General features: G+C 50.9%; 1 protein-coding gene across 3 annotated transcripts in view; it reads left to right on the forward strand.

Moving 5' to 3' along the window:
* The window catches only part of RCC2 (regulator of chromosome condensation 2), a 33,416-nt gene that overhangs the window by 6,136 nt on the left and 9,279 nt on the right, over positions 1-18,001 (forward strand). For all 3 annotated transcript variants that reach the window (XM_015124429.3, XM_028838983.2, XM_077972524.1), the window contains 6 exons: positions 4,291-4,384; positions 8,423-8,566; positions 11,302-11,433; positions 11,848-11,936; positions 13,023-13,137; positions 17,486-17,652. In XM_015124429.3, the coding sequence (XP_014979915.2) occupies positions 4,291-4,384; positions 8,423-8,566; positions 11,302-11,433; positions 11,848-11,936; positions 13,023-13,137; positions 17,486-17,652 (741 nt within the window). The remainder of the gene's footprint in view (positions 1-4,290; positions 4,385-8,422; positions 8,567-11,301; positions 11,434-11,847; positions 11,937-13,022; positions 13,138-17,485; positions 17,653-18,001) is intronic.

The raw sequence follows: 18,001 nt of genomic DNA on the forward strand, positions 1-18,001 counted from the left end.
AGAGGCAGCCAGGTGAAATGACATGAAAATCACTCGTCTTGTTGGGGACACTATTTGCCAGGCTGTCTGCTGTGTGACCTTCATACACAAGCAGTGTAGCAGACACTGAGTTCAACCAAAAAACATCTGTAGACCCGTCGGGGAAGGCTGAATTCAGCCTGGGAGGGAACATTGAACTTCAGACACCCACACACCCACTGGCACCACCCCCGGCCCCCGGACCAGGGAGCCCCCAAGTACGGGAGTCTCTCCCACGATTGGTGGTTTCCAGTCTCTGACAAAGAGGAGCACCCCTTAAGTGAGAAGGGGTGCTGGGAGTTCTCTGTTACTCAATTTAAATGTTAATTCCACGTAAGACAGAGGAAAGAAGTTACAGAGAATAAAAGAAAGCAGCTTAGGGCAAACAGTTGTGTAAATAATAACGAAATACAGTAACCTCCATCTAATGTGTGAGGAAATAGGGTCCATCACGTAAAAACTTGACTAACGGTTAATGTCCTTCATAGGAATCTGGCCACTGTCACTGGAGTAGACTCAGTTTACCAGGGTTTTTCACACACGTGTGTGTGTGTGTGTGTGTGTGTATATATTTTTGTTATTTGAGACGGAGTCTCGCTCTGTCGCCCAGGCTGGAGTGCAGTAGCGCAATGTAGTGTCACTGCAAGCCCCGCCCCCTGAGTTCACGCCATTCTCTTGCCTCAGCCTTAGCCTCCCGAGTAGCTGGGACTACAGGCTAGACCCACCATGCCCGGCCCACAAATATATTTTTATTGACGCGGTTGGGTTTGCGTATAAATGCTTAGCTAGCCTGATGGGTCTGTCTTCATGAGCCCTTGAGCAAATGTCCAGGTCACCCAGGAAACTCCCTCCTGAAGGCCAAGGCCACTGCGATTAAGCGCTGGCTGTCTGAACTTGCCCTGAACCATGCCCTCTGGCCTGATGGAGCTGAGGGTTCTGGTGTGGCCTCAGCGCTGTGAAGTTTTGCTGCAGTGATTGTATCTCAGTGTTGGGTGGTTTGACTTCAATGGTGCGTGCTGAGCACAGGTGCACATGAACCTCCGCCTGCCTGGTCCACGGTTGCCGGCATTCCAGGGCTCTTTTCCAGGCTGCTCTCTGGCCTGGGAGCTTGGTCTCCAGTGCCTTAGCGCCATTCCTGGGTCTCCACTGCCCCCTCCATGCCAACTTGGTAGGCTTGGGCAGAGGACTCAGGCCCCTCCTTCCACAGGGACTTTGACAGAACCCATTGACTGTAGACCTGTAGCATATTCCAGCCAGGCCTGCCAGTTAAACAAAGAAGGCGAGATAATCGGGAAACTAGGCTCCAATTCAAGTAACCTGAGTTGTGGGTGCTGCAGGGGCTGGGCCACCCTCTGATTAAGGTCATTTTCTAAATAATTTAAATGTGGCAAAGTTGTTCTCCCTTTCCGTGTTGTTTCACTTCCCTCCCCACCGCCTGTTTTTCTTTTTTTGAGACGGAGTTTCGTTCTTGTTGCCCAGGAGTGCAATGGCGTGATCTTGGCTCGCTGCAACCTCTGCCTCCTTGGTTCAAGCGATTCTGTTGCCTCAGCCTCCAAAGTAGCTGGGATTACAGACAGCCAGCTAATTTTTTGTATTTTTAGTAGAGACAGGGTTTCACCATGTTGGCCAGGCTGGTCTCGAACTCCTGACCGCAGGTGATCCAACTACCTTGGCCTCCCAAAGTGCTGGGATGACGGACGTGAGCCACCGCGGCTGGCCTCACTTTCCCTTTTCGTGACGACTGCAGGATGCATTCCTGTAGACTGACCATCTTTCTCCTGTTACATAATGTGGTGGGGTGGGCAAGCGTGACGGAACCTATATTTTGTTGGACGCCCTAATCAGGTTTGGGTTATGTAAAGGTTCCTATGAAATGGAATTCATCTGTGTGAAGATATGTAATCTTTTTTTTTTTTGAGATGGAATCTCGCTCTGTCGCCCAGGCTGGAGGGCAGTGGCGTGATCTCAGCTCACTGCAAGCTCCGCCTCTGGGGTTCAGGCCATTCTCCTGCCTCAGCCTCCCGAATAGCTGGGGCTATAGGCGCCCGCCACCACGCCCAGCTAATTTTTTGTAATTTTAGTAGAGACAGGGTTTCACCGTGTTAACCAGGATGGTCTTGATCTCCTGACCTCGTGATCTGCCTGCCTCGGCCTCCCAAAGTGCTGAGATTACAGGCATGAGCCACCGCACCTGGCGAAGATGTGTAATCTTAGAAATGCATGAGCCGTACTGCCAAAGCATACTGGTGGGGTGATCACACTGTAGAGGTTAGAATGATTGGGCCTTTTTCTTTCTCTCTCTTTTTTTTTTGAGACAGGACTGGCTTTGTCACCACGGTTGGACTTGAACTCCTGACCTCAGGTGATCTGCCTGCTTCGGCCTCCCAAAGTGCTGGGATGACAGGTGTGAGCCACCATGCCTGGCCCACAAATACATTTTTATTGGTGTGGTTGGGTACTTTTATCGGCGTTATTTTATTGACGTTTTATCGGCACTTTGGGAGGCCAAGGTGGGTGGATCACCTGCAGTCAGGAGTTGGAGACCAGCCTGGCCAACATGGTGAAACCCTGTCTCTACTAAAAATACAAAAAATTAGCTGGGTGTCTGTAATCCCAGCTACTTGGGAGGCTGAGGCAGGAGAATCGCTTGAACCTGGGAGGCAGAGGTTGCAGCGAGCCAAGATCACGCCATTGCACTCCAGCCTGGGCAGCAACACTGGGAGTGCAGTGGAACGAGCTCGGCTCACTGCAGCCTCCACCTCCCGGGTTCAAGTGATTCTTCTACCTCAGCCTCCTGTAGCTGGGACTACAGGCGCATGCCACCATGCCTGGCTAATTTTTTTGTGTTTTTAGTAGAGACGGGGTTTCACCGTATTGGCCAGGCTGATCTTGAACTCCTGACCTTGTGATTCGCCTGGCTCGACCTCCCAAAGTGCTGGTGAGCCACTGTGCCTGGCCCTTTTTTTTTTTTTTTTTTGAGACAGCCTGGCTTTCTCACTCAAGCTGGAGAGCGGTGATGTGATTCTGGCTCACTGCAGTCTCCAGCTCCTCAGCTCAAGCAGTCCTCCCACCTGAGCCTCCCAAGTAACCGGGACCACAGGCTCATTTTTGTATTTTCTTTAGAGACAAAGTTTCGCCTTGTTGCCCAGGCTGGTCTGTAAGCTCAAGCAATCTGCCCGCCTCGGCCTTCCAAAGTGCTGGGATTACAGGCGTGATCCATTGCGACTGGCCAGCCTTTTTTCCTGAAGCCTTCCAAGAACAATTCTGTAAACGGAAGGAAATCCCTTTCCTTTTCACATCCAGGAAAGATAATGTGTAAGAGCAGAAAGTGATAGTAATGAATGCTGCCCTTGCCAGTGTGGACTGAGTGGGGAGTTCAGAATTGAGTTTTCCACTAACAGCCTACTTGAAAAAGTATATTTTGACATTTAAGGAAGCAAAGTGCTGAGAATATTATGAGTGCCACTCAGAATTGAACAATGGCCTTTTTAAATGGCGTAGATTTTCGTTGACAGTATGAGAGTTGGTGGCCCTGATGACTTTCTGTGTTGAGAGACTAAGGATGAACATTGGAGTATGCTGGCTGCTGTGACAGCTTGTTCCTCGAGAAGCCCAGCCTCTGGGAGGTCCTGTTTCACTCACCATTGGCCCCTGGGCTCATGGAGAGCGGCTGAGGGTGCCATCAAAGGCTGCCTGCATCAGACCCCCGCATACTCACCAAAGCTGTGTTCTGCCTGGTCTCCCTTCAGTGGAGAAACCGAACCTTGTTCTCTACTTTCTTCCTGAGTCCCCATGGAAAGGTTCTCGGCAGAGTGGGCAGCAGAAGTGATGTGGGGCTCCTAAGGTTTGAGGTCCCGGACTGTGCTTACCATGTGAAATGGAGACTTGGCCCTAGGACGAGCCTGATGTAATGCCCCTGAGTGGCCGGCAGGCTTCCTGCAAATACCTCTGTACATCAGTTTGCGAAGGAGGCATGTATTTGGGTTATTTCTTTTGGTGTTTTGCAAAAGCTATTTTAAAGGGAAGTCAAAGGATAAAAATGAGCCTGGGCTTAGCAAGTGAGCGGCTGGGGGCAGGTTTGGGGTTGCCCGCATTGCCACTTGCCGATGAGGGAGGGGAGTGCGGGGAGACTCTGTTGGTGTGGAGGTCACAGGTGACATAAGGGCTAACAAGTGAGTGATTTTCTTTCGTTTCGTGCTGTCGTTGGACGGCCTTGGGAAGCTAGGTGCAGACTTACATGCTAATTCTTTTTTCCTTTCTCTGTCTCTGCAGAAACTTGAAGGGTCAAAGTGCAAAGGGCAGCTTTTGATTTTTGGGGCAACCAACTGGGACTTGATTGGTCGAAAAGAAGTGCCTAAACAGCAAGGTATGAGAATGGTGTCTTTAAACCCATTGAATGCCTCTTAAGTGCTAGGTTCTGTTGACCACCTGCCTGGTAGGTATTCCCTTCATTTACACATGCATGTTCAGAGAGGCCAAATGACTTGCCTGAGACCACACAGCCACTGCAGTGGTAGAGCTGGATTTGAACCCTGATCTTAGTCTTTTAAAGGCACAGTTTTGCAGTGACTCACTAATTCCGTTAAGATTAATCAGGAAAATATAAGTAGTATCCTGAAATATGAACACTGCCACCTTTTCCATCTTCCCTCTCACGTCACTTGTTTTCATTAGAATGAAGAGACTGGCTCTGTGAGATGGTGTCAGAATGTCCTAGACATTTGTCAAATGTCAGATGTCAAAATGTCAGACATTGCAGAAGAGTCCATGTTTCTTTGCAAGCTGCCAAATTGTTGTAGGAACTGGTTTGACGGAACAGTCTGGAGCGGGGGAAAGCAGAGAGGTCCTTAAGAAGAAATGTTTTGTCCCGTTACCTTTGGAAAACTGGTGTCTTACCTTAAGGGAAATGGCCCATCTGGCACGTAGCCAACTTTTATGGCTTCTTGATTTCATCTGGAAAGACTCCCAAAGTGCTTTCCAGCATTGCTTTGCCCCATGAACAAATATTTGCATGCTGGTACGTCTTGGCACCTTGAAACAGGGGCGTTGGAAATCACCTTGTTCCATGAAAACAGCTTATGAATCAGCAGCACCTGGGGGCTAGCTGAGTTAGAAATGGATTTAAGTTGCAGGTAGCAGCAACGTCTTGTTTGGAAAATGCCCAGCCTTCAGGCTCAAGCCAGGAGGGGGCCACATCCACACAGTGGCTGGTGTCCCAGAGAAGCGCCTCCTGGTCTGCAGTGACGTAAGCCCAGGTGCTGATGGTGCCTTGCTGCCAGTCCTGTGCCCGTATTGCATCATTTTTCAAAGCTGTTCTTCAACTGAGCAGCCACTTGACACTGAAGATACAGAAGCCCAGAGAAGGGCAGTAAATACCAAAGGAAGCGAGTGGCAGGGCCAGGGTGGGAGTCCCACCCTCTAGTTAACTCTGTTGCCTCCTGTACATGTATGTTGCTGTAGATCTGGTGAAAACCAGCACCCTGGATGTCTTGTTTTTTGCAAGATAGCCCAGCAATCCACACATAGCTCTGTGATTAGGACCAGACCCCAGGGATCCGGAGGCCATGGGAATTGACTTCTCAGTCTGACCGCAGGGCCTGGGACTGCTGCAGGGCATTTAATTTGACTTGCTCCCCCGCCTGATCCCTCCAGTCCCTCCAGCCCTTCCTTGGGAGGCCAGAAGAAACCCAAGCCTGCTCCTCAGGAGCTGATGGCATCCTGGGCACTGCAGGGAAAGATGCTTTGGTAAGTCCAGGAGCATCTGACCACCTGAGACTCCCCTTGGCTAATCTAGGTCAAGTGTGGCACCACACCCTTGCCTGGCATCCCCTGGCCTCCTGTGCCGTGGCACAGGGTCGTGATGATACTCGTCAGTCATGCTGTCATTTTGTCTTCATGACAAAGAGACCTTAGGTTTCTCTTTTTCCCTTCTAAGTTTTGTATTAATACAGTTCCTGAATCTTAATTTAGGTGCCACCTCCTTGGGTTTTTCTTAAGTTTTGTTTTTTTTTTTTTTTTTTTGAGACGGAGTCTCGCTCTGTCGCCCAGGCTGGAATGCAGTGGCCGGATCTCGGCTCACTGCAAACTCTGCTTCCCGGGTTTACGCCATTCTCCTGCCTCAGCCTCCCAAGTAGCTGGGACTACAGGCGTTCGCCACCTCGCCCGGCTAGTTTTTTGTACTTTTTAGTAGAGACGGGGTTTCACCGTGTTAGCCAGGATGGTCTCGATCTCCTGACCTCGTGATCCACCCGTCTCGGCCTCCCAAAGTGCTGGGATTACAGGCGTGAGCCACTGCGCCCGGCTTTTTCTTAAGTTTTAATATAGACCATGAGGCTTTTATTTTTGGTTTGCTCTTTCCCCAGGAAATTGTTGATGTTCTTTTTCCTCCTTTCAGGGGAGGTGTCTGCAGGTGTGCTGCCTCAGGTGCCAGGTGGGATAGGCTGGCCCCTGCCCCCTGCGACCAGGAGTCTTGCCCACTTGCCCCTGCACCTGAATGAGGGAGCATGTGGCGCCCTCTGCTGGGAGCGGAGGGTGGGGCACAAACGAACTTCACAGATACTTTCCAGGGAGCCAGGCGCTTGATAGAGACATTGTAGCCTTTTGATCAGTTCCTACATTGGGTCAGTCTTACACACTGGATTCGGCAGTGGCTAGCATTTCAGGATAATCACCGCAGTCCTGGAAATATTCTTGAGCATCTCAATTTCAAAAATTAAGATTGCTGGGCATGGTGGCTCATGCCTGTAATCCCAGCACTTTGGAAGACTGAGTCGAGTGGATCACTTGAGGTCAGGAGTTAAAGACCAGTCTGGCCAACATGGTGAAGCCCTCTCTACTAAATGTACAAAAATTAGCTGGGTGTGATGGCACACGCCTGTAATCCCAGTTACTCGGGAGGCTGAGGCAGGAGAATCGATTGAACCTGGGAGGCGGAGGTTGCAGTGAACTGAGATCACGCCACTGCACTCCAGCCTGGGCAACAGAGTGAGACTCCGTCTCAAAAAAAATAAAAAATTACTTAAAAAAATTAAGTGAAGGGCCGGGCGCGGTGGCTCACGCCTGTAATCCCAGCACTTTGGGAGGCCGAGGCAGGCGGATCACAAGGTCAGGAGATCGAGACCACAGTGAAACCCCGTCTCTACTAAAAATACAAAAAATTAGCCGGGCGCGGTTGTGGGCGCCTGTAGTCCCAGCTACTCGGGAGGCTGAGGCAGGAGAATGGCGTGAACCCGGGAGGCGGAGCTTGCAGTGAGCCGAGATCACGCCACTGCACTCCAGCCTGGGCGACAGAGCGAGACTCCGTCTCAAAAAAAAAAAAAAAATTAAGTGAAACATTGGCCCTGTCCCATCCACTAATAGGGTGTGAAGTGGGGTTTGTGAGGAAGGCGCTGTTTCTTTTCTCTCCCATTGAGCGCTCACTGCGTGCCAGGCATTTGTGAGGGTCTAGGCTGGAGGGAGCCTACAGCTTTGGCCCTGGGTGGCTTCTCATGGAGTGGGAGGGCCGGGGAGCTCAGGAAGAGAGCTGTGGTGGGCTGAGCAGGGCTGAGCAGGGCTGGGGCAGGGGAGCCCTGAGGGAAGGAGATTTCTCAGTGGACATTGCCCTGGAGAGCTCCCCCAAGGAAGGGAACTGGTGCTTGACTTGAGCTTTGAGGAATAAGTCGGAGGTGGGAAGGACATTCTAGGGGAAGTGAATATATGGGTGGAGGTGGGGAGTCATGAAGTGGCTGCCACTCTGGACGGGTGAGAAAGGAGGGGGAGGTGGGAGGGATGCTGTGTGAGCAGTGCCCCTCCTCGAGGGGCCTGATGGACCTGCTGGAAACACTGGAAGACAGGACACTTGGGTCACTCCTCAGAAAGAGCCTTCTGGCCCAGGGCGGAGGCCGGAGATGGAGGGCAGGAGAGCCTGGGAAAGGAGAGGTGGGGCGGCAGCAGGGAGTGAGGAAGAGGGGCAGGTGACTGTCGGGGCGAGCGGGGTTTCCTGGGTCAGCTTCTTCCTCAGCTGACGGCTGTGGAAAGCCAGCACTCCTGCCTCCTGGACAGGCCTCGCACCAGGTCCTAGGCACTTGCGGGTGGGCGTGCTCAATGGCAGAGTACGTGGGGCTGAGGCCTGTGAGAGGTGGGACCCATAGAAGGGGCTGGGGCCGAATGGGTGTAAAGGTGGCAGGTGACGCCAGGCCTGTGCCAGCTCCTGGGCATTCTGTTTTTTGGGCCTTCAGAGGCATCACAGAGATTAGAAGTGCAAACCCGATCCTTGTGCAGCCTCCCAACAGCCACGTCAGGGCGGCACCCAAGGAACACCTGTGTGTGGTAACCTTGGGAAGTGGCTTCTTGGTGGCTAGTGACATTTTGGAGGTCACCCCACCCACCCCCAGGTGTCTGATCTGCATTCTCATTCTCTCTGCAGCTGCTTACCGCAATCTCGGTCAGAATTTGTGGGGGCCCCATAGGTATGGGTGCCTGGCGGGGGTCCGGGTACGGACAGTGGTCTCGGGCTCCTGTGCTGCACACAGCCTCCTCATCACCACGGAAGGGAAGCTGTGGAGCTGGGGTGAGTACCGCGTGGGGGCTGGGCACTGGGGACCGCTGTCACCAGCTGTCCCCACGCAGCATTTTCTTCTGTTTGCCTGGAAAAGAGACTCGCGTCTTAGAAGGCTGGGTTCCTTCGTTCACAGCCCACGTCTTTTTTCCTGATTCCCAGCTCGTCTCTTGTCTACACGCTACATGCAGATCCCCTTCCTCCCCCTGACATTTTTTGCCAGTACGCAGCCCCTACTTCTTCGATTCCTTGTGTTTAAGCAATATTTTCTTGAATCTTCTGCCCGGAGCTTGATCTTTCTGATACTGAGGTATGTGAATGTGTTAGGCAGGCTGGCCTTCCAGCAGACAGTTTCCTTCCTCTTTGAGGCATGATATGACATGAGACCTCTGTTCCTGCCACTTGAAATGCCACTGGCTTTTATACCTGCCACCTTATGTCATAGGATGCTGCGTCCCTGCCGCCTTGCCCTCGTGTCTGAGGTCTGCGCAAGTCTGTTCTGTAGGCTTGGTTGCTCACTGTCCGTGTTGTCTGCTTCTTAGGATATTCCCCCAAATACCTCAGTTTCCTTTTTTGAAGTTGTTTGCCTTTCCCTTCAGTTTTTCCTCACCTGGGCACTCGGGATGGGTTCCAGTTCTTCCGTTAGCCTCTGTCCACAGCACTGTCCTCTGCAGCTGGCCAGCCCATTCCTGCCTGTGTCCTCTTCCAGATCATTCCAGCCTCTTCCAGATCATTCCAGCCATAGGGTGTGGGCTAAGGCTCATTTTATCCCCAGCCCTTTGGGTGGCTCCTGGCCTCTGCCTCCAGCGGGGTATGTTGGCATTTGTCCCCACCCTTTGTTGCTGGTCCTCTGGCTAGCTTTTAGTCCATATGTGACTGCATTTTTATTTTGGGCTGTTTGAACTGTTTTTTGTGATTTCATGAGCTGCTGTACCAAAGTCCAAATATATTAACATCTGTTGTCTTCCCTGCACACGGCTAATTTTGTAATTTCTGTTGAAAAAAGCTAAAGTGTGTCTGGCCCAAATTTATACTTTATAGTCTCTTGATGGCATGCTGACATTGCCAGAGTTTTTGTTTTCCCCCGGTTGGCATCCCGGTTGGCACAGATGTGTGTCCCTTCCCCCAGAGCACCCCTCCTACTTCGTGTTCCAACACTGAACACAGCCTTTTATGTCAGTGTTCCAAACCTAAAATACCTTAGTTCTGATCTCTCGCTGAGCTTCACTTGCTTGGTGGCTCTAAAAGCGCCCTCGGTTCTGACTCTGTGGGCAGGGACAGTGTATGTCCCGCCATCGAGCCGTGTGATCCCTGAGCAGACAGTGCAGTACATGAGGACAGGGTTGGAGGTATCACAGGCCCACTGCTTGCCACTCCAGAAGGCAGAGGGGCACCGTCTGGTGTGAGTGTAGAGTGTCACTGGAGGGTGGCTGACGCATTGCTCGTGGGGGGTCTCCGTCTGTGGCCCGTCCTGCGGCAACTGGGTCCGCTGAGCCTCGCTCTTGTTGCTCTGTATTCACCTGTCTTTCACCGTGAACTTGGGCAGCTCCCATTGGAAGCTGGTGTGTCTGCCTCTCCTGCTCGAGTGCCAGTGTTGGCCCTTCAGCCTGCCATTCTTTAGAGAGCGAGTCAGAGGCTGGTTTCCCTTAGTCGCAATTCCTTCTGTAGTCAGAGGCTGCTCCTGCAGGCCTTCTCCAAGGCAGCTGGAACTTATCTTAATGGCTCTGCTGTCTGCCTTTATCACGACCTGAGGGTGAAAAGTTCATTGCTGGAGAAGGTTGCAAAACCCCCTAGAATCACTCTTGACTTCTCACCCCTGTAAGATCTCCATCAGTATCCCCAAATGTTAGGTTACAGGTGTGGTTCTTCTCTTGTCGGGAGGGATCCGAGAGGGGCTGGTTGAATTTTTGTTTTGGAACTTGGTAGTCTGTGTTGAAACGTAGATGAGGTGTAGGGGCTCCCAGCCCTCCTTTTGGCCCACCCAACTTCCACGTCTGTTTTGGAGCTGAATTTGGTGCTGCAGAGGACTCGGGGGCAGGGGTTGGCCCTCAGGCCTGCCTTCAGCTGGAATTCACAGGTGCAGGGCCTTGGTTGCACCTGCAGCAGCCCTGGAGGTGGGGCTGGGCTTGTTGTGTTCAGGGCAGATCTGTGCTTTGTCACCAGGGTTCCTGTTGCTGAGAGCCCTTGAGTGGTGATCCCTAGGGGTAGGATTGGCACTGTTCTGTGAGCACCATTTACAGGGTAGAAAAAGGAGGAGAAATATTGGGCAGACAGCAAATAGTCCTCAGTGGATGCCCAGAGCACCAAAGGGATTAAACTCTGGTGAGCCAGGTGTCAAAATGGGTGCTGTCTTAAAATACATCTCAGAGGGTAGCGACGGGGTGGTTGTCTTGCGGGCACTCCAAGTGGGAACAGCGTGTTTCTGTGAGCATGCCCGCCTGTGCTTGGTGTCCGTACCACACGGAGCCTCTCGTTTCCCTTTGTAGCAGAGATGTGGGAGGTGCGCACGGGTGGTCCCGCTGCTGCCCCAGGGAAGGAGGTCGGGGGAGCTGCAGCAGGTGCCATTCCAGTGGGTGGAAAGCCGGGATGGTCTTTGCTCTGGATCTTGGCTGCTGTTGGGAATTTGGAGGGTGCCTTCCGGAGGCACAGATGGGCGTCATTTGAGAGTGTGTTGGTACTCGCCTTCGCCTGGTGGTGCCACCTGGACCACCCTCTGTCTTTTCTACTTTCTCTCATGTGATCTGCAGGTCGAAATGAGAAGGGGCAGCTGGGACATGGTGACACCAAGAGAGTAGAAGCCCCCAGACTCATCGAGGGTCTCAGCCACGAAGTGATTGTGTCTGCAGCATGTGGGCGGAACCACACCTTGGCCTTGACGGGTAAGGAGGGGGCTGCTGGTGTTTCTTAGTTTAGCAAGAGGCCAAATGGTCTGCCTCGGGGATGGGGCATGGGGGGAGGGGTGGAGTTACCCTTGTGACTCTTGGTCAAGATCAGAAAGAGGCCCTGAGAACCTGGGTATGGAGTGGCTTCTTGAGGGCATTGGGAGCCTCCCCAGTGGCCATAGGAGGCCCATCTGGGAGTGGGAGACGCTGCCCTGCGTATCTCTGCACACCCAGTTTCTGATGTGAAATGACTTCGCTGTGAAGCGTCTGCACTGCCAGCTTTTGGGCAGTCTCACTTGCCTTCTGCCTGGCAGATGAGCTGTTTTTATTATTTTGATGCTTTTGGTTCTAAATGTAGTTCAAAACATTCACTATTATCTTCCCTTTTGTGATATTTTTCTTTCCTTCCAGAAACGGGTTCCGTGTTTGCTTTTGGGGAAAACAAGATGGGGCAGCTGGGCCTTGGCAACCAGACAGACGCCGTCCCCAGCCCCGCGCAGGTGACGCCTCCTCAGCTCCGGCTCCACGGCTTTTCCTTTCTCTTTACTTTTGTGTGTGATTTTCTGAGGTGGGGTCTCCGTTGTTTGAGTTAATTCACCCCTTGTAAAAAGAGGTCCTGGATGTTTAGTTATATGCTGTAGGGTTTTTTTGTTTTTGTTTTTGTTCTTGTTTTTGTTTGAGAACAGAGTTTCGCTCTTGTCGCCCAGGCTGGAGTGCAATGGTGCAGTCTCCGCTCACTGCAACCTCCGCCTCCCAGGTTCAAGTGATTCTCCTGCCTCACCCTCCAGAGTAGCTGGGATTACAGGCGTGCACCACCACCCCTGGCTAATTTTGTATTTTTAGTAGAGACAGGGTTTCTCCATGTTGGTCAGGCAGGTCTGGAACTCCTGACCTCAGGTGATCTGCCCACCTCGGCCTCCCAAAGTACTGGGATTACAGGTGTGAGCCACTGTGCACAGCCTTGCTGTAGTTTTTAAAACAGGCGTAGTCTGTGGTCAGGTTGAAAACCATCCTGAAAACATTTTGTTTCCAAGTGGAGAAATGTGTTAGAAATGCCTTGTCGTAAGCCTGTTCTGTTCCAAAGAAAGTGAGACATGTTGTAGCATGTAATTGTACTTACCTGCAAATACTTTGTTTTGACCTTGTATAAAGTCACCAGCCAGGTTCTTAGAACACAAATAAAAGATAGGCAGTCTTTTTTTTTCCCTAAGAAACTTGAGTTGGAAGGGTGAGATTTATACCTTAAAAACAAACTACTGCTAATGGCAGAAGAATGCTAAGTGCTTAATTAGTGGTTTAGGTGATGAAGGAAGGGAAGGACTTGGTCTTATTGATCTTAAAAAGAGACAGTGGCTAGGCTTTGAACTGTGCTCTGTGCTGGCAGGTCGGGGGTGTGAGGGTGCTTCTTTACATATCTTCTAAGCTTTGTGTTCTAGAAATGCCGTCAGCTTTTGCCTTCAGAATTGTTGAGTTTATTAAACTTCCCTTTGTAACCTAGTAATTGTTTCCCACCAACATGCAGAGAGGTAGAGGCTTTTTATCAGTCTTTAAAAAAAAAATGAAAGTCTCCTTTCTTTTCTTTTCAGATAATGTACAACGGCCAGCCAATTACCAAAATGGCCTGTGGGGCTGAATTCAGTATGATAATGGACTGCAAAGGAAACCTCTATTCCTTTGGGTGCCCTGAATATGGTCAGCTGGGTATGGAAGTACATTTTTTTTAAAAGCTCTAATCTAGTTGTGTATATTCAGAACCAGAGATCGCTGTGTGGCTGCACACACGTGTTAGAAATGTGGGTAATTGATCTCAGATAATAGCCTTTGTCCATTAAGTGGATCTCACGTTCAGCGGAACAGCGCGTCCTCATTCACAGGATTGTGGAGTATGGCAACACTGCCTCAATGGAAAAGTTGGGACTGGAGTGTGACAAAAGATTTCTTTTTTTGTGATTTAGGAATTCATTTATATAAAAGGATTTCAAAGTTTAAAAAAAAAAATCAGGCCACCTTCATTCAGTTTCACATTTAAAGATTATGCCTTTATTGAAAATGAGAAAATTACACAAGGTGAAGGTTGTTCTGGAAACCCTGGCCTGGGCGATTATTTCAGGTTGCCACGTGAGGAGCCCCGGTGGACCCCCTCCCCGTGCGTCATCCCTAGCCAGAATCTGGTTGTCCAGAGACTTGTTTCTTCGATCTAATTGGTAGAAAAGGAGAATTCAGGAATCAGTTCTCAGTCAGTGGTGGGAGTGTCTTGCGACTTGGTGGTCTCAGTTCTTCCTGTCCCACCCCGAAGTGTGGTTCCTCTTTGCGGCTCCGCCTCCAGCCTCTCTAGGGAGGCCTCCGCGAGGTGTGGCGCGGGCGCCCTCTGCTGGCCACGCCTGCTCCTGCAGCCGCAGCTCCTGGCAGATGGAAAAGGTAAAAATAGCGCCGAGCCCGCTGGCCTTAGCCTCGGGGAACAGTGACTTTGTGAAACTAAATATACCTCAAGTCAGAAGTGAATAAGAGAGAACAGCCCCTTACGCACATTACACATTTTGCGTTGGTTGCCCAGGCGGAGCCCGAGACAGTTGGAGAGCGGTTTCCATGGCCACGGCCCTGCTGCGGTGCCCGGCAGCGGTCCGCTTCCTGCCACGTGCGCGCTCCTGCTGCCTCGGTCTCCCCTCTGCACCCTGGCAAGTCGATTTTCCATCAGGAAGCGTGACATGCTGTTGGTGATTAAAAATGGCTCACTTTCATGGAGCAGTGACTGCGTGTGCCAGGCACCATGTAAGTACTTTGTACAAATTCTCAGGTGCTCAGTTACACTCAGCTTGTAGGATTGGCTTGATTTGTAGCTACAGAATCGTTTATTCTCAGTGTATTACTTGTTTTAAGGCAGGTTTTTGTTTCGTTGTCCAAATCCGGGTAGATCACTTTTAGAATGAGAACCTAAATCTGACTGTGGCCGTGTCTCACCCACACAAACTCATGCCTTGTGCCCCCTTTTTTGCAGTGCACTTACTGGGCTGGGCAATGCCAATATAAGAGAGATGGAGTCTCTCTCTGTTGCCCAGGCTGGAGTGCAGTGGTGTGATGTCAGTTCACTGCAACCTCCACCTCCCGGATTCAAATGATTCTCCTGCCTCAGCCTCCTGAGTAGTTGGGACTACAGGCGCCCGCCGCCACACCCAGCTAACTTTTTTGTATTTTTAGTAGAGACGTTTCACCATGTTGACCAGGCTTGTCTCAAACTCTTGATCTCAAGTGATCTACCCGCCTCGGCCTCCCGAAGTGTTGGGATTATAGGCGTGAGCCACTGTGCCCGGCCATGCCATTTAACTTTATTTTAAAGAGCTGTCACCCCTTTAGAGGGACAGGGAAGTCCCCGTTCCATGTTTTCTGGAGTAGTTTCTGTTCTGTTCTTCTGGAGAAAGCAGATGTGTGCAGCTTTTTAAAGGAGATGGAAAAAACAGTCCCCAAATATGCCTCCTCTGCTGTCTGGGGATTGTGTCTGTTCAGTATCCACTGTGTCGGTAGCAAATAAAGGGACTCTAATCATTTGTTGACTGCCGTGCTGAAACCTTGTCCAGAAGAGTGCAAGTGTTTAAAAATACCATTTTTGTGAGAGAAGTAGCATCCATATCCTGAAGTGCATTCTGTTTGCTGTGATGTCCTTCAATTCATCATATCCTAGAAGGTGGGGGAATTTCTTAGTGGGAACCCTCAGACTTTTTTTTTTTTTTTTGGATACAGAGTCTTGCTCTGTGGCCAGGCTGGAGTGCAGTGGCGTGATCTCGGGTCACTGCACCCTCTGCCTCCTGGGTTCAAGCGATTCTCCTGCCTCAGCCTCCCAAGTAGCTGGGACTACAGGTGTGTGCCACCATGCCTGGCTAATTTTTGTACTTTTAGTAGAGACGAGGTTTCACCATGCTGGCCAGGATGGTGTAGATCTCTTGATCTCAGGCCGGGCACGGTGGCTCACGCCTGTAACCCCAGCGCTTTGGGAGGCCGAGGCGGGCGGGTCACAAGGTCAGGAGATCGAGACCACGGTGAAACCCCGTCTCTACTAAAAATACAAAAAATTAGCCGGGCGCGGTTGTGGGCGCCTGTAGTCCCAGCTACTCGGGAGGCTGAGGCAGGAGAATGGCGTGAACCCGGGAGGCGGAGCTTGCAGTGAGCCGAGATCGCGCCACTGCACTCCAGCCTGGGCGACAGAGCGAGACTCCGTCTCAAAAAAAGAAAAAAAAGATCTCTTGATCTCGTGATCCGCTCGCCTCAGCCTCCCAAAGTGCTGGGATTACAGGCATGAGCCACTGTGCCCAGCCAAGACCCTCAGACTTTTAAATGGACAAACATTCCACTGGAATGGATTATGTCAACAGCAGAGAACTGTTGTCATAAGGGAACCTGCTTATGAGTGTTATAAAGCAACGCCCTGTAAACAAGCCCAGTAATTGTACTGTGCGTGGTTTAGTTGTGATTCCAGGGTACGGCTGCTCCTTGGTTACCTGGGGGATTGCTTCCAGTACCCCCTGTGGATACCAAGATCCGCAGATGCTTAAGCAACTTATATAAAATGGCATCGTATCTGCATGTAACCTATATACTTAAAATCATCTCTAGATTACTTCAGTGCCTAATGTGATATAAATGTCATGTAAATAGTTCTACTATATGGTCTTACTTGTATTATTTGTATTATCTTTTTTTTCTTGTTTACCCCTCCCCCCAGATGTTTTTGTACCACAGTTGGTTGAACCTGTGGCTGTGGAGGGCTGACTATTTAAATAGCACAGTGCTCAAAACCACACACACCAGTAAGGGCTGAGGTGCACACAAGCGTGTCATATGGAGGGGGATTAGCCACAAGCTGGGGGGCTCGTTTACAAACTGACACAACCATTTTTTTTTTTTTTTTGGAGGCAGAGTCTTGCCGTGTCACCCAGGCTGGAGTGCTGTGGCCCGATCTTTGCTCACTGCAACCTCCACCTCCCAGCTTCAAGTGATTCTCCTGCCTCAGCCTCCTGAGTAGCTGGGACTACAGGCGCCCGCCACCACGCCCAGCTAATTTTTGTATTTTTAGTAGAGACAGTTTCACCGTGTTAGCCACGATGGTCTCAATCTCCTGACCTCGTGATCCGCCCACCTCAGCCTCCCAAAGTGCTGGGATGATAGGCATGAGCCACCGCGCCCAGCCTTGTGTTTGTTTAAGTAGAGATAGGACTTCACTGTGTTGGCCAGGCTGGTCTTGAACACTTCACTTCAGGTGATCCACTCACCTCGGCCTCCCAACGTGCTGGGATTACAGGCGTGACCCACCATGCCCAACCAAACTGATGATCACAGTGTAGGAATAGGAGCAGTTTAAAACTACAAAGTACTCGGTAGCCCTGCTGCTGCGGGTGCCTGCAGGAGCATGGGTGTCTGGCGTGTTCTCAGGACTGGAGCAGCTGGTCTCCTGTTGTGTGGTGTGCTGAGCTGGGTCCTTGCGAACCAGTCCCTGGGTCAGTCGGAGTGTGGGAAGTGCATGTTTTAGCCACCCATAACCGTATGTTTAGGTTACTGGTAATTCATAAAAACAGGCCTAGGATTGTGTGTGGAGCTTTTCTGTCTATTCTTGGCTCATCAGGGGCTCCCTGTGGTCCCTCCAGTCGAGTAGAGATGTTACTTGATAGACCATTCCTTGATCAGCAGCTTCAACTTTTTTGACTGCAGCCCATTGTAAGAAATAAGTTTTCTGTTGCAACCCAATCTGAACCTATAATACCTTACCTAGAATTGTTATAACATGGTGGCATTATTATGTGTAGAGTATTGTTTGTCATTCTGTTCTATTCGTTTTTAAAAAATAACTGGTCTCAGCTCACAAAATTGATTTCACTGACCCGCTCACTGTGCTGTGCCTGAGATTGGAAACGCTACCCTTGTTGACCATCGTGTGCTAGTATAAGGCCCAGAAGGGCCAGATTGGGGTGATGCCGGGGCTCACTACAGACTCTGTGTGGGCACAGTGACACGTCTCTTGTGCTTGTGCTGCCGCTGATGGCCGGCTCTGTGGTCTCTACAGGACACAACTCAGATGGGAAGTTCATCGCCCGGGCACAGCGGATAGAGTATGACTGTGAACTAGTTCCCCGGCGAGTGGCCATCTTCATTGAGAAGACAAAAGATGGACAGATTCTGCCTGTACCAAACGTGGTTGTGCGGGACGTGGCCTGTGGCGCTAACCACACGGTGAGGCTCGGCTTTTCTCACTTCCTGAGAGTCGCACGGGTATAGAGGGGTCTTCATGCTCCAGTTTCCTGACGCTTGGCTTTGGCTAGGAACGGATTCCAGGTGGACATCTGCTTGCTGCTTCAGGAGGGCTTTGCACCCTGGCCAAAGGGTCCTTGGTCCCAGGGCAGGGTTCCCTGTCACTGCCTCTCCTGTGTTAACTTCTCCCATGATTTAAATAGACACATCTTAAACGAGTAGATGTTTTGCTGTCCTCACCTGCACCTTACGGTAAGCACTTTCTGTTTTTGGCTTTTGTCTAACATAACATCACAGACATCTTTCCAGGTCAATAGATGGTGCCCCATAC

The sequence above is a fragment of the Macaca mulatta genome, chromosome 1, assembly GCF_049350105.2.
Source record: "Macaca mulatta isolate MMU2019108-1 chromosome 1, T2T-MMU8v2.0, whole genome shotgun sequence".
NCBI classification, from domain to species: Eukaryota; Metazoa; Chordata; class Mammalia; order Primates; family Cercopithecidae; genus Macaca; species Macaca mulatta.